Source organism: Phoenix dactylifera, unplaced genomic scaffold (assembly GCF_009389715.1).
Source record: "Phoenix dactylifera cultivar Barhee BC4 unplaced genomic scaffold, palm_55x_up_171113_PBpolish2nd_filt_p 000409F, whole genome shotgun sequence".
Lineage (NCBI taxonomy): Eukaryota > Viridiplantae > Streptophyta > Magnoliopsida > Arecales > Arecaceae > Phoenix > Phoenix dactylifera.
The window spans coordinates 338,363-354,061 of NW_024067850.1; the positions used below are offsets into that span (position 1 = coordinate 338,363).

Consider the following 15,699-nt stretch of genomic DNA (forward strand, 5'->3'; position numbering starts at 1 on the left):
TAAATGCCCCTCAAACCAGGAGAGGGTAATTCCGGTTGATGGGCCGGCCAATCGCCGTGTCCGGTATATCCAATTGCCGGCCCGAGCCGGTGACCCGGTCTTTTTCTCGCTCGCCCGTTCGGGTCGCCATCGCCCCCACCGCACGAGGAGAACGCCAAACAAGACTCGTTGAAGTGGGAGAATTGCCGGCGGGACCTATTGCGCACCCACTTCTGCAGCCACCCTCGCGGGCACGGCACGGGTCTCTGCCATGGGAGAAGGTGGTTATGACGCGATAAAGATAGGGAAGTTACGTCATGTGTGGGTGATAGTTTGAGTCTGGGTGGAGAATGGGCGCTTCAAGTCTTCAACGTCCCAGGGCGCCGGCATCTGTGCGGGGCCCACTAATCCCATGTGGGTTTAGAAAAGCCTGGAGTTTCCGTGCACCCTGAAGAGCAACATTGTGTGGTCTGGGCAGGGCCATGCTAGGCTTCCAAATTTCTTGAACTTTGAAACGAATCCTCCGTCGCCGTCTGGTACCTTGGCTGAGGCTCCCACTTAATAACATGCAAATAATCACCCGAAGATCAAAAAAAATAAAAAGAAATTATTACTTGACGAGAGTAGATATCCTTTATGCAGCACTAGGATTGGAAATATAGCCGTTAATATTCATAATAATTATTTTTAGAAAAACATAAATCATAATAACGAATCGTAGTTAAAAATAAAATAAAATAGCTATTCTAATATATATAAATATTTCTGTTTCATTAGCATGTTTATATGTTTTCTAATACAAAAATATATTTCAGGGCAAGTTTATATATTTAAGAGTACAATAATACAAATATCTAGTGAATGTCGCAAGATATCTCCACATGTTTACATATTTGAGAGTACCATCTAATACAGCCTTTGATGGACATGTTTGTATATTTTTAAAAAAAAAAATTGACAAAAGGAGGAGATCCATTCAAATAGATAATAAATGTGAGGGAGATAAGAAAAAAAAAGGAAAAATGCAAATATAGCAATGCAGGAGAGAAAACATGGATGGGGATGGGTATATCTCGTGAGAAGACGTAGAAGAATTGGCATTATATATCTCATGACATCTCTATTTGAATTATCTGAATTTTTTGACCTTACATAAATATTTAAATGTTATCCATTACATAGTTATCATGGGATTAAATATATGCTTGCATGGATGCTCAATTCTTTCTAAATGGTTTAAGCAATAACAAGAACCAATAAATCTCAAGAGATATTGAAGCTGTGAAGGATGACCATGAGCAGTTCAAAGCTTTTGCAAGATGATCTGGTTTAACGGCTACAGTCCACAAATTATTCATGAATAATCTCCAAGTAGCATGTTCCCAATTGAGTTTATGATTCCTGTCCAATGTGAAAGATGTTCTCTTGTAAACAAGGTTTTTAAGAATCTTAGGCAAGCAACAATGAGGATGTGTTGTTGATTCATGTTTGGGGTGTGCGCACAATTAGCATGCACATATGGTAGACATACATTAAATGCATGCTCCTCTCGAATCTTTCCCTGCTTAAAGAAGAGCTTCAAAAAGTTCCTCTCTGGATCAGGTTCTATGGTATTCCTCTGGAGTTTTGGACGGCTACTGGGTTGAGCTATATCACCAGCGTCTAGGAATATTTTGACGTTCTGTTCTAGATGAAGCAGAGTAACGAAAAAGAAAGCTTGCTTTTATAATCAACATGAATATGTTATATATCTAGAAATTTTGTGCCTGTCATTTAGACAGGAGCAATATCAAATTAGTTATAGCTTTATAAAAATTGTTATTTATAATTTTTCCATTCGCTCACATCAATATTACATTTTAGTACAAAAAATTGATCTTATTCCCTTAAAAAATCAAGTTATATGTGCTCGCTTTTTGGAAAACTAATAAATTTGTTTTATTTATTTATTTGTTTTGAGATTTTTTTTTTGAGGGAGAGGAAGGATTGTGCTAATCAGAGTATACCTACCAGCTGTGTATTCCAGAATCGTATGCTCCCAAATTTGCATCAACTAGCTGATTAGAAAGAACATCCTTGAAACTCGAAGACAAATTAATCAAGAAGTTTCTTTCATTCTTCTTCTTTTTTTTTTTTCTCCAGAAAAACGAACCAAGAAAATTCTAATTGGTCTAATGAATCTGGGTCCGCACAAAATGGAGTGTTTCCTATAGGTGCCATCTTCCTTCACGGCAGATAAGGCCCAAAACTCTGTCACGCGGTTGAGACAAATGCCACGTAAGCTAGTTCAAGACACGTTTTCGAACTGGCTATCCTACGAAGTGGCAAAGGTTCGAAAAACGCGGACGTCGATTAAATATAGAAACCGGATGCTCTCCGTCTAGTTTATCCGGTGGAGTCGCTATCTGATTTACCGGATGTTTAGGTGGTACCGATACTCATACGTAGATTTTCTACGGATCGGAAAGGATATGAGTAAAATTTGTTTATCCGCATCGAATATTCTTCAACAGAAGGACAGTGGGGATTGATATGCGAGTCAGATTCTCCTCATCCTCCCCTCTCTTTCCTTTTGGTTTACTAAAAGAAAGAAAAGACTGGCTAATCCTCCTTCAGCATTCAATTACCCCCTTAAAAAGCATTAAAAAAAAAAAAAAGGGAAGGGAAGGGAAGTTGCCCGGATGGAGTGCCAGCCTCAAGTGTTAGGTGGCAATAGTTAAGGGGGAGACCGTCATGTTGCTGGCGGCTTGGGTCCTTGCCGGTGCCATCCAACTATCAACGACCCAATTTTAATGCAGACGCTTCTAGGCCAATCTGGAAAGAGCAGTAATACTTGTACCAAAAAAGAAAAAAAAAACAAAGCAAGAAGGAGAAGGAGAAGAAGAAAGAAAGAGAGAGAGAGAGAGAGAGAGGGACAGCAGTGATACATGCACCGGAGACCGGACCATGGGAGTCTCGGTCTCAGCCTCAGACACACCATCATAAAAGCTTCTCTTTATCTCAACGAGGGCCGCAGATATTCTTTCTTTCTTATATTTTTTTTTTTTTACTTATCTGGCGGTATCCCATATGAGAACTATATGAATTATCGGTCTTAATAGAAAAAAAACTTCTCCCTCCTGTTCTCAATTTCTTATTTTTTAAAACATAAATTAATACAAAATAGATGTTTCACAATCCAATTCCTAATTTATTTTTAAGTTTTAGTTTCCAAAAATTAAAGAAAATAAAATATTAATTTTTAAAATATGTGGAAATCAAAATCATCCCTAACTGTCGTTGCCGTCTTTATTGCTATCACGTTCATGCCGCGACGCCGTCACCGGCCACTGCTGACTACTACAGTTAGCCTTTTCTTCCACCGCCCACCAACCATCACCAATTGCTGCAATAAATCATCCGTATCGTTTTGAAAGTAACACTAAATGCTATCTAAAAGCAACATAAGCAACCATCTCAGATGGGATGAAGCAGACCGACAAACTCTTCAAAAACAACGGACTCCATGCACTTCTCCGTGGTGTAGCTGCACCTTCTCCCATGAAAAATACTTGGTGTCATAGAATATACCCTCTAGATCATTAGGACCAGATGTGTTAAGTTATAATCTCCTTCTCTCTCTTATGCACCAGCATTAAAGTGAGTATAGGAAGAAGAATTAAGAGAATAAATTAAGTACTACGTGAGTAAACTCAAGTAGACCTTTTGAGTATTTAAGGAGTGAGAACTGTATCCACATAAAAAAAAAATTAAGAGAGATTTTTTTAATTTATTTTTCTGATTTTCACCTAATTTGGATTGTGCTGATTCGGGTCCGCCTTTGATTTTTTTTTTTTATTGGAGTGCATTGGAATGAGTTAGGAAGGGCAAAAGAAAAAGTTTCACACTATTTTTTTTTGGGGAAATAAATGAGATCTACTAATCAAGAGAATTTCTATTTTATTGAAAATGAATGATTAAAAGAATCTATATTTTATTAGATATTTAATTCAGAATTTTGGGGTTTTAATAATAGTCCTCTATTAGATATAAAACTAAACATAACCTATAGATCCTCATCTTAGACATGCAGATGACTTAGTATTTTGAGTCAATAAAATATAATTTTTATCTTTATTTTTCTCTCTCTCTTAAAATTTTACAGATATATCTCCAATTATTTCTTACGTGATATCCTAAAGAGTAATGCGGGGAGATGCTTTCTCTTTCTTTTCTCACAAGGCATGCCACTTCTCTTCCTACAAAACATTACAATGAATGACTTGGCACAATGCATTCTCACAAAAAGATGCATCTTGATGCATCAGATTGGAGGTTTCGATCTGATAATGATTCCAAAGGACACAACCCTTGATGATCGATGAATCATGTGGTGAAGGGAAACATGCAATAAAAGAATATTTAAGCATATATTCACACTCGCCCTTCTACATCTGTAAATAGAGAAAGAGATCGTCGTTTCTAATAATTTGAACAACACTACTGAAGTTAATATAGAAAAAGTATCCAGATCACTAAGTGAGAATACTCAAATGTATCCTTTAAGCATTTGAGAAGCGATAATTGTATCCAGATAAAAGAGGATTGAGCTACATTTCTTCAATCTATTTTGTTGATTTTCACCGCATCTGAATTTGGCTAGTTCGAATTTAATCATGATTCTTCATTATTAGAGTGCACTTGAAAAAGAATATGAAGCAGTCCGTTGTATATTGAGAATAAACCACTATTAACTGTTTGCAGCTGGGCGGGAAGAATTTTGCTCTAAAGTGAGCATTTTCAATAGCATGCCTCGAGCTGGATAATACCTATAATTTAATTAATTCTATTCCATGTGCGCATAAAGTTATTTGTTAAATAATCAATAATGAATTTGGCTAGTTCGGATTTAATCATGATTGTTCATTATTAGAGTGCACTTGAAAAAGAATATGAAGCAGTCCGTTGTATATTGAGAATAAACCACTATTAACTGTTTGCAGCTGGGCGGGAAGAATTTTGCTCTAAAGTGAGCATTTTCAATAGCATGCCTCGAGCTGGATAATACCTATAATTTAATTAATTCTATTCCATATGCGCATAAAGTTATTTGTTAAATAATCAATAATAAATAACAATATTACATTAAGAGATTTCCAAGATCTTAGAAGAAATTTTCTAACATATACACAAATTTAGTTTTGAATTTACGAGTAATGATTGCATAATGATATTTTTAAATAAAACTTGATCATACGTGCTTGTTTTGGGCTTAATTGAGTTGGGCACGAGAGAACTGGATAAATCCCAATTGCAGCTCACTTATTTTGCGAGTGTTGTTTTTGGGATTAAGCATGGCCTGTTTACTAATAGAGCAAACCCTTGTTGAGCCATTTGAGATGAAATTGAGCTGCTTTCGGATACCATAATTAGTTGTTGTTAGTTACAATATATCAAGCCATGGGTTAGGTAACCACGCATCCTCGCTAGATCCCAAAAGAAATTTGCCTGCCCACATCTCGAGCACACACCACTCTATGCGTTTTATTGGTGATACCATGCTCTTTCTATGAACAAGGTAATACGTTGCTGTCCAAATTCCGTTGTGGAGCTGCCCCAAAATGGGAGATGCACAATCTCGTGCTGTTGGGTCGCTAGGATTTTGCATCACCCTTTTGACCGCAAAGAGATCCCCAGTTGGGCCAATATTGGATTTGTTTATTAAGTTGTCCAGATTGGATTTGGTCATAGAATGGATCTAAATTATATAGTTGGTCTCCGGACCAAAAAAATTACCCGGAGAATATTTTTTGAATTTTTTAGCTCTATACAAGTACTCAAGATCTTTCTGGCGAATAACCGATGTGGGACTAAACACGCGCTTGCACATGTCCTCGCATTCTCTTCCGTTTAAGCTCTGTTGTCCTTACCAGGCTAATAGTTCAAATTCATTCAAATATAATTGCAAGTACTACGATCGACTTCTATTTAGTCTCAAATAATTCGTATTGTAGTGTCTCTCAATCCACACGAGTCATAGGTCAGGTCAGCTCTAATACCATTTATAATAATTTAGGTTCTCATAAAAAAAAGGCCAGTCGAAACTCAGAAGATATTTTTTGAATATTTTAGTTCTATTGAAATATTTAAAAAAAATTTGGTAAAAAAACTTATGTGAGACTAACCGCACAGGTTTTTACACCTGTTGAGGCCCCGTATTACCTGTCGGATCAGCTCTAATACTATTTATAATAATTTAGATTTTTATATATAAAAAAAAAGCTAGCCGGAACTTAGAAGATATTTTTTGAATATTTTAGTTCTGTTTAAATATTCAAATTTTCTTTGGCAAAAAAACTAATGTGAGCCTAACCGCACAGGTTCTTACACATGTTGAGGCCCAGCATTGCCTGTTCAACGGACCAATTACCGTGTGGCGGGTGCGTCATGTTCCGCTTTCTGCTTGTCGTGGCATTCAAAATTGTTTAGCGAAGATGAGCATTTTAGGCTCCCAGCAAGGTCCAAAATTTGGAAGACGAGGCCAAAGTGCAAACTTCCATGGAAGTAAGACGAGAAGGCTTCAAGTGGCGTGAATGTTCAACATAACGTAACTTGTTACATCAAACTTTGCTATTCTTTCTCTTTGTTCAGTCAGAGTCTTCACAATTCTATAGGGATGTTGGAGAGTTGTTGTTTGATTTTAGTTCATATTAATCTTCAATTTTTTTGAGAGTATAGATTGAACCTTTTCTACTAAGGGCTCGTTTGGTTCGCAGAAAACATTTTTCATCCTAAAAATATAATTCCTAAAAAGCAAATTTCTAAAAAGAGAATGATTGAAAAAATACTTTTAGCATGTTTGGTTGGTAATAAGAAAGTGACAGATTTTCAAAATGCTTATATTTGGTGGACCATCTAATATTTTGAAAAAGTTATGTATAATTTCTATTATATCCTTAATAAAAATTAGGTATTTAATACCTATGTTGAAAAGATTTTTTAAAAAAATAGAAAAAATAATTTTCGGCTCAAAAAAAATAACTTTTTTATGTTTCTCATGAAAAATATTTTTTCATGAAACGTTAGAATCATATTTACATAGGAATACAACTTTTCTATCTCTCTTCTTTTAAAACTTCAACCAAACAAAAATCATTTCATTACTTTTTCGTTGATCATATTTTTCTCTCTTTTTTTCCTACGAACCAAATGAGCCCTAAATCTTATGCGAGGGAGGAATAATTTACGAATCTCAAATGGATCATTCCTTTGCCCATGAAATTTAGAGCGCATATCACGTGGACATGATCCAAGTTCTAGAATGTCTGCAAGACTGCAACCAACAAGAAACAAATTATTCAGGTCCGTAGTATTTCTGACTAGCAGAGTCCGACAAAATTCTAATCAATATCTTATTTGATCAATTTAAATGAGATGCAGCACGGGAAAAAAAAAGAAGAAGAAGAGAAAAGAGAAGAAAAGGAAAATGCAAGAATGTGCATCTCTCCCAGCAAACTCTAGATAAACATGGAACAAAACTGGCTGCCTAAACTAAACCGGAGCTTGGAGACTGGCAATCGCCAAAGAAGTACTCGCCAAACCGATGATTTAACTAGAGAGCACCAGGAAGGCGGCCCCCATGGCACCTGCAAGGCCAGCTACAGCGGCAACATGCCGAGCACCCGAAGAGTCGTCATTGGGAGCCTTGGCGCTCGGGACATCCGCGACACGACCAGAAGGAGAGCGCGTCGGTGATCCACCGGCGACCATAGGAGGAGCCGCCCGAGGCGCTGGAGGACGCACCACCACCGGCTGCGGCGACGCAGCTTCTGATGGGGATGGCGACCTGTACGATGGCGACCGCGCGGGGGCCATCGACCACCCTCGCGGTGCAAACGCCGGCACGGGTGCCATCCTTGGTGCGCCCATAGAAGGCCCTGGAGCCATTCTAGGCGCAGGGAATGGCGAGGTTGGTGCGGGGGATGGCGACGAGGAGCCACTGCTGTTGGAAATCCCGAGGCCAGGAGGGGTGATGACGCCGCTGATCTTGAGCACCGAGATGTTGTACGGATGCGTGACTAAAACTCCGACAAACCGAGCATCAAGGTTGGAGCCGGGTGCGGCGGAGCCTAGTGCGATCTGGCCGTTGCCCATGTCGGTCACGTTAAGGAAGCCATTCTGGCCGGTGGCGAGCCCGCTGGCCTGGAAGAGGGTGGCGAGGATGGCACTCCTGTTGGAAAGCCTTGTGATCTTGTCGCGATCGAAGTAGTCGAGAACGACATGGAGTGCAAGGACCTTCTTAAGGACGTCCGTAGGTAGGTTGGAGACGGAGGAGAGGGCGGCATTGTTGACAGCGAGGACGGTGACGGTTTGGCGGCTATTGATCTCTGAGGCGAGCTGGGTCCGGGTGAGGAGGTTGTTTAAGTTGGAGAAGTCGGAGAATTGGCCGAGGATCTGGGTTATGTTAAAGGCCGTCGCAGCGGGAAAGAGGAGGAAGGGGAGGAAGAAGAAGATGGTGCGGAATTTAGAAGCCATGGTTAGGGTCCTGCGGAGCTGTGAAGTAGGGAAGAGAGGGAGACATATATAAAGAGATGAGAGAGGTGGGGGATTAGCAGTTAACTGAATGCTCCATATTTGGGGATTTTGTCCCGCCAAACAAGGAGGAGGGAGGATTGGTCCGGATGGAAGGATCGGAGGGGAGTGTCTCAAGTTCGGACAGTTGAAAGAGCTACGTGACCGTTGGAAGGTGGCTCCTAATTTTCTTGGGGTACAGAGTTGTGGGTCAACAGAGGGAGCTTGACTTTTTCTTTGGGCACCATTTGGGCGTTTCGGGACCATGTGGATCCACCTTCCTAGATCCTCTTACTATGTTGTTCGTGTCGTGCGAAACGATTCGGTCCTAGCTCCGGATCTGGCCACCGGACTCCGTTTGAATTAGGAGAGGTAAATTAGGAACAAATTTTAGAGAGACAGGAGACAAACTTTTGTCTGTGATGTCAACTTACTTTGTTTCTACGTGTTTCTACGACCTCCTTGAATTCATTTGTTTTGACAAAGACAAGGATTTCACAAAATGAAAAAAAATATATCTGAAATTAAGGAGAATATTAAGATAAATGAAATGAGAATAGTTATTTTCTAGTTTGGTATGATTCTTTTTGATGTATTCATTGAGGCACATATAGTGATATTGATAAGCACCCACGTGTTTATGTAATCGAAAATGTAATGAGTTTTGATGGACCCAGTGGCTAAAGGTTTCATTCTTGAAAATCAAAAGGTACAGGTACTTCAAGTCCTTAGGAATAAGAAGTTTGGGTGGAGATAATATGAAATTAGTTTTAAGAAGCATAAGATCAGAGAAGAAACCTATTTATGATTCCATGTATAATCATTACTAAAATGCACAGAAATTACAACCTCTGAATGGGAAAACTAATTCAAACTAAAAACTTTGTTTGTGAAACTAAAACGTAACATAATATCTGTGCACTTGAGCCGAAAAGAAAGCTCGCCAGCTTCTAATGATAATGCATCGTATAATTTATTCAAGAGAGGAAAATCTTCAAAGGTTCGGCTGGAGAGAACTAAGCATGGTACTCAGAAAAAATAAAATTAAAAAATAATGGAAAATGCAGTCATATAATGCTCGAAAAGATATCTCATTGTTAATCAATTAAACCAATTTGAAAATGTACACCTGTATTAGTTAATGAGACAATAATGATGTTCACAACTTAGGCACCTCTTCTCTCTTTGTTTAGTCTACATACCGGACGCTGTGAGAGAGTTGCCAAGGAAAAATGCTGTTAGACAATAGGCATCCCCTTGAGTTAATGCAAAATCTATGGAGCAATCATTTTCTTTTCCAGTTCTTGCAGCAGCTTGATCCAGAGCCCAAGGTCATCTCATAATATTTTTGACTGCATCCATTTCTGTAACACATTCATTCATCTAATAATATTTTTGACTGCAGCCGTTTCTGTAACACATTCATCTTCTACGAAGGGAAGCGTTCTCCATACTTCCAATTTCAGAGAGTTGTTCTCTCTATCTGCTGTAGGCAAAAAGATTTAAGAAAGAAAAACAATTTAAGTTCCTAAGCTAGTTCGAAACTGCCTGAAGTTCTAAAAACTACCTGGATCTTTTACATCCCTCTCCATGCAAACTGCTGCATAATGAGAATTATTAAGTTCAAAGAGGGCAAAGTGCCATCTGTTCATGAGGATTCCGGGATGATCAACAGCTTCCACAACTATTCTGGATGCCTGATGCCATCATGGGAGAGGAGTCAGGTGCATCAAAATTGGCAATTTGCTTCGGTAAACAACTGTGGTTGCTAATGTATAAATATATATGTTGAGAAACCACAAAACTACAGAAAAGTACTTGAGAGAGAGAGTAAAAGGAAAAGACATAGAGGTACCAAGATACAGTTAAACAGTTAGACATACATCAGATTTTGATTCCCCAGTAACTTGCTTGCTGTTGCTTGCTTCCAACCGAATTGTGAAATCCTTGAAAGGTGCTCCTGAAAACCCCCTTCCAAGAGCCTTGACATATGCCTCCTAAAAGTTGGAAAAGCTAGTTGAGTTTTTATGCTTACAGATGCTACAGGTCAAATATCACACAGCAATTGCATGCATGACCAACAAAATACTAGTTATCTGTTGAATATCCCAAAAAAAAATTGTGTAAAGATGAAACCAGGGTTGCAACAGGATTGATTTCACATATAAAGCTGATAGCAGAAGTTGAGAAATAAGTTAAGCAAACATGAGCAAAATAATCAATAATATGAAAGAATGTGGACCTTTAGGAACCTCACTCACTTTAAGGGTCCACAATCTAATGAACTCATGTCGCTGACTCTCAAGATCTGCTAAAGTTCTCAGGTATGCAACTTCAACAGGAGAAAAATAACGGCGAGCAAGAGACAGGATATTATTTCTCGTCTTCCGTTGTTTTTCTTCGATATCAACGCCAATCTGTTAAAGCCATAATCCAATCAAACATGTTAGCTACAACATTTTATTAAAGTGAATAAAACAACTTTTTGTGGATAATGAATGGGATCAGAATACTACTGGCAGATCCAAAGCTACACCGCAGGCAATCATGGTAGATGTATGTGAAATATTGAATTGCAAGGGTGGTGGGGCCCAAAGATCATATTTATTCCACTCTACCTGAGAACGTGGCTAATTTCAGTATGAATTTTACTATTAATAAGAGTAAAGCTAAATGAAAAATTCAAGTAGCTTAAATCCATACAAGAATTTAGTGAAAATATAGTACATGGCTGAAATCAGTCACCAATTGACAATTACCTCAGGCTTCCCAAATCTATTCTTCCTGAATTTGAATGATTTTGGACTCACTCTACAATCTGTATCTAATCTAACAATGAACAAAATTAACCGTCAGTGATCATATGTTTGCAAACTATTATTGCTATAGTGCTATTTCAACCCATGAAATAAAACCAATTATGCAATAGTGCCCAAAAGCATGCCTATTGCTGTAGATACCAAAGCTAGTCTGCACATGCTACGCGGCCATTTTGTCATTTTAAGAATAAAAAATTTCTGAAATTTTAAGCTGGTAACCAACTTTACTAATCATAGGTGGTCACTGATGAACTGAAGTTGAACAAACAAGAGCAAAATCTGCTACGTAAGAACTTAGAAAATACGTACATAAACTAACCACATTATTTATGAATCACTAGCCTGCCATACGGCGATGCAGTGGGAGAGGATGATAGACAGCTCATATGGCTCACATCCACTACTGATTAGCAAGAACTTAATTATTATTCGATAAACAATACAAATCAATCAACTTACAGCAAGCAGGGATAAAAATAGTCACTAAAGCTCACCAAGTCGGCTGCTTAGTTGTTGAAGCCAATCACTCAGATGCAGGAAAAATATTTCGGCTTATAACGAGCTAACATCCAGCAAGAAAGGCTGAAATAGGCTTGATAAACCAACGAATGACTGGTTCCCAGAAGAGTGATTGCACAAAAGCTAGAGTGATTAAGAACTGTATACTTCATAAAGGACATAATGGGTTCACTGATGTTTTGCAATAACTAACTGATCACTTGGCTTTTTAGTAGATTTTGGATTAAAAATAGCCTCAAGCTCAAGCCTTGATGCCCTTGGGCCAAGAGCAACACAGAGATTTGGGGGATTTTAGCTGGGTATGAAGATACAAGACACACTGTGGCAATATAGTTTGACATCCATATTAAAAAAAAGATATTGGGTTGGTGGAGCAATGTCTTAATATGTTGCACGCCAATCAAATGCTGATGTAGCACACACACCCATGCCAAAACTAGCAGGTTCATCTGTGGCAAGCATGCAATATTACGATCAACCTTGGTTATACTTGCAAATTGCTGGTTCCTTGTTATATTTAAGTTATCCATTTATTTATTTTTTGGGATAAAATTTACATGGCCCAGTTGACCTAGTATAATTTTGAACTAGGTCAAATTTTGCAGCACTCTGTCTGTCATCATAGGCGTATCTAAAAATATCAGAAGCACTTCTTCAGCCTTTAAGATCACAAAGAAAGGTTTGCATATAAGTCAAAAGAAAGGTTTGCATATCAGCCAAAAGAAATATGGAACTGCTTGGTTTTCTATTCACTTAGTAGCTTTGGTCAGTTTCTACCAAAGCAATACATTAAATCCACTCAGCCAATTTGTGGTTCCATCAGAAATTGACCAGTTTCAGTTAAAATCAACATATGTAAGGCTACAAGTCTCATTATACATGTTTCTTGACTGAACTTGCTAATTGGTGATAATTTCAGCCCAAAGGAAGCATTTGCCAAGAAAAAGTCTCAAATTAATTGTGTTTGAGTAATTTCAAAAGCATAAAGGTGTTGGATTTAACTTGCAAGACATTTAGCGGAAAATAGTCTTTTAAACATTTTGTTGTATTAGTGTCTTATAGTTTTATGGACTAAGCAAGATCATAAATATCATGCTTACAACTCATGGAGTACCACAAAGCATCTGAAATTGACAACTATGACATTTAACTTTAAAAACAAAAAAAAAAAAAACATGCTATACGAACATGAATGCATAAATTTAGTATATAATATCCTCACAAAGCAATGACTATAGTTTCAAAATGACATCTTATATATCATTCTCATTACCATTGTTCATCTAAATTTTCTCTAATTTTTTATAATTCTAATTGTCTTAAGTCATTTACATTTTTAATGAGCTTTCAGAACATTGACATAACACATAATCCACCAAAGGTTTGCACCAACATGACATGCTTCAAATGGTATGCAATTCACCTCCTTGAATTATTTTGTTTTTTTTATTTTTCTGAATTTACACCATCTTTGGCCAATGGAGGAGAAAATGAACTCCTCAAAACATTTATAGACGGAACTTAAAAACAGAGCTATTGTCCTAAACAATAGTTGAAGAATGGCCATGGAACTGCATATTAAATGATTATATCTCTTCTGGAGACGAGATGTAAGAGATGCACATCTATGCTTATATTCGCAGATGAAACTAACTAGAGAACAGTGAAAAAATAAATTGGACCATACATCTTGCAAGAGTGGTGCGCACCAAGGCTCGCGCTAGTAGGGCACCTTTCTGAAGCCTCTCTCCGTTCATACGTAAAACGCTTTGTCTTTCGCACGGAGAAAGGAGATCCATATACTGGTTCAGAAGGGAAGCATCCTTCAACTGATCAGGTACCACATACCAGAGATGTGTTTCCCTGCAATCATATTATTTCCAAAGAATTTAGGTCTTAAGCATATTATTACGCATACAAAGGAAGAAGAAAAATATCGTCTAATCTGATTCAATCATCTTATACCACGAAGCTAGTTAGTACGTGCCCTAAATGAATCGCGTAAAAGACTAAAATTTGTAGAGAAAAAAGAAGCGGAGGATAGAGGAAGAGGAATACCTCGGAGATGGGAGCGGCGCAGGCAGCAGAGGCGGCGGAGACGCGAGCGGACGACGAGCAAGGCTATTCGAGTGCAGCGGTAACATATTCCTGCGGAGCAACCAAGACATGCACTCACTTCCGATCTCCCTCCCTCCCTTCCTCCTCTCCTAATTCCAACCCCTTCTGCTGAGGTTGGACCAACCAAAGGTAGAAGAAAGGGATTCGTAGAAGGGTGGGCACCCGTTATATTAGATCCGACCCGCTAACCGTACCCGATCCGGTTGCCTTCTTGTTTAATTCGAAAATTTCTCAGATCTTTACCGGCCCGCGGAAGCGAAGCGTGCATGGGCTATGATTACGATTACGACCACCCGTTAACTTTAGCCGCTTTATTTTGAAGTGGAGGAACCGTCACACTACGTCGAGATCCAACTAAGGGCTCGTTTGGTTCGCGGAAAGCATTTTCCTTTCTAGGAATATGATTCCTGAAAAACAAATTTCTAGAAAGAAGATACCTAGGAAAGTACTTTTGGCATGTTTGGTTGATCATGGAAAAGTGACAAATTTCCAAGATGCTTATGTTTGGTTGGCCATCCACTTTCCTAGAAAAGTTATATATAATTCCTATTATGCCCTTAATAAAAATTAGGTTTTTAATGCCTCTTTAATGCTTCTTTAATGCTGAAGGGACTTTTTGGAAAAAAGTAAAAATGGAGCGATTTCCGCCTCATGGGAAAGTAACTTTCCCATTAAGGGCTCGTTTGGTTCGCAGGAAAAGGAGGGGGGAAAGTGTGGTCAACGGGAAAGTAATGAAATGCCTCTTGTTTGGTTGGAGTTTTCAAAGGAGAGAGATGGGAAAGTTGTATTCCCATGGGAATATGATTCCCACATTTCATGGGAAAGTCTTTCCCATGAGAAACATGGGAAAGTTACTTTCCCATGAGGTGGGAATCACTCCTTTTTTATTTTTTCCCAAAAAGACCCTTCAGCATTAAAGAAGCATTAAAGAGGCATTAAAGACCTAATTTTTATTAAGGGCATAATAGGAATTATACATAACTTTCCTAGGAAAGTGGATGGTCAACCAAACATAAGCACTTTGGAAATTTGTCACTTTCCCATGGTTAACCAAACATGCCAAAAGTACTTTCCTAGGTATTCTCTTCCCAGGAATCAGATTCCTAGGAGGGAAAATACTTCCCGCGAACCAAACGAGCCCTAAATGTGGGAATCACATTCCCATGGGAATACAACTTTCCCTTCTCTCTCCTTTGAAAACTCCAACCAAACAAGAGGCATTTCATTACTTTCCCGTTGACCACACTTTCCCCCCTTCTTTTCCCGCGAACCAAACGAGCCCTAAAAACACGCTTTCTGGACCGTCGGATTACCATCCAACGCAGAAGCTTTACGGCAAAGTCCGCATAAAATAATCTATGGTTGTATGATAACACATGGGTGGAGGAACATAGTCCAAATAATCCCTTCGGAATGGTGAACATCAAAAGAGACGATTCAATTAACAAATTTGTTAATCTTTCGAAACACATGCACAATTTATAAGGCACCACAATCTTTTTAGAACCTATTCAATTATCTCAGCTAAGTCTTCTGACTCTAAGTTTTACTCTAAAATTTGATGCCTTGAAGATATGCCGCCCTTCTGTAGTAATCGGTCTAAATTTATGGTCCCTAATGCAACTCTAATATAACTTTTTGACAGGCTATTATTAAAATTTATCTTTAGGTGGTCAGGACGTGGGGGGCCTCAAGATGCAAGGACATACTTGGG

General features: G+C 38.5%; 2 protein-coding genes across 5 annotated transcripts; both read right to left on the bottom strand.

Annotated features, from left to right (window-relative positions):
• Positions 1 to 7,330: 7,330 nt before the first annotated feature.
• On the bottom strand, positions 7,331 to 9,122 carry LOC103701590 (fasciclin-like arabinogalactan protein 14). Its single transcript, XM_008783712.3, has one exon. The coding sequence runs from the start codon at positions 8,794 to 8,796 to the stop codon at positions 7,567 to 7,569; it is 1,230 nt and encodes a 409-aa protein (XP_008781934.2). The 5' UTR covers positions 8,797 to 9,122; the 3' UTR covers positions 7,331 to 7,566.
• Positions 9,123 to 9,601: 479 nt separating this feature from the next.
• On the bottom strand, positions 9,602 to 14,092 carry LOC103701553 (4'-phosphopantetheinyl transferase HetI). Of its 4 annotated transcripts, none has more exons than XM_008783672.2 (8): positions 13,926 to 14,092; positions 13,555 to 13,730; positions 11,289 to 11,347; positions 11,046 to 11,147; positions 10,791 to 10,946; positions 10,413 to 10,526; positions 10,097 to 10,226; positions 9,602 to 10,015 (listed from the first exon to the last, which is right to left on the bottom strand). In XM_008783672.2, exons 1-8 carry the CDS (start codon positions 14,033 to 14,035, stop codon positions 9,909 to 9,911), a joined length of 954 nt encoding a protein of 317 aa, XP_008781894.1. In that variant the 5' UTR covers positions 14,036 to 14,092; the 3' UTR covers positions 9,602 to 9,908. The 4 variants fall into 4 exon arrangements, with proteins under 4 accessions (XP_008781894.1, XP_008781893.1, XP_008781892.1 ...); XM_008783671.2 differs by having other exon boundaries at positions 9,602 to 10,012; positions 11,289 to 11,353; XM_008783670.2 differs by having other exon boundaries at positions 11,289 to 11,353.
• Between the last annotated feature and the right edge of the window lie 1,607 nt (positions 14,093 to 15,699).

What these genes read in the sequence shown, in the direction of transcription:
- LOC103701590 (XM_008783712.3), bottom strand. Translation starts at nt 8,796, where the DNA reads ATGGTCCCGAAACGCCCAAATGGTGCCCAAAGAAAAAGTCAAGCTCCC.
- LOC103701553 (XM_008783670.2), bottom strand. Translation starts at nt 14,035, where the DNA reads ATGTCTTGGTTGCTCCGCAGGAATATGTTACCGCTGCACTCGAATAGC. An exon ending in GCGCACCACTCTTGCAAGAT is followed by an intron (nt 11,354 to 13,554) that starts GTATGGTCCAAT and finishes TTGTTAGATTAG; the next exon opens with ATACAGATTGTAGAGTGAGT. An exon ending in GAGGGATGTAAAAGATCCAG is followed by an intron (nt 10,016 to 10,096) that starts GTAGTTTTTAGA and finishes TTTTGCCTACAG; the next exon opens with CAGATAGAGAGAACAACTCT.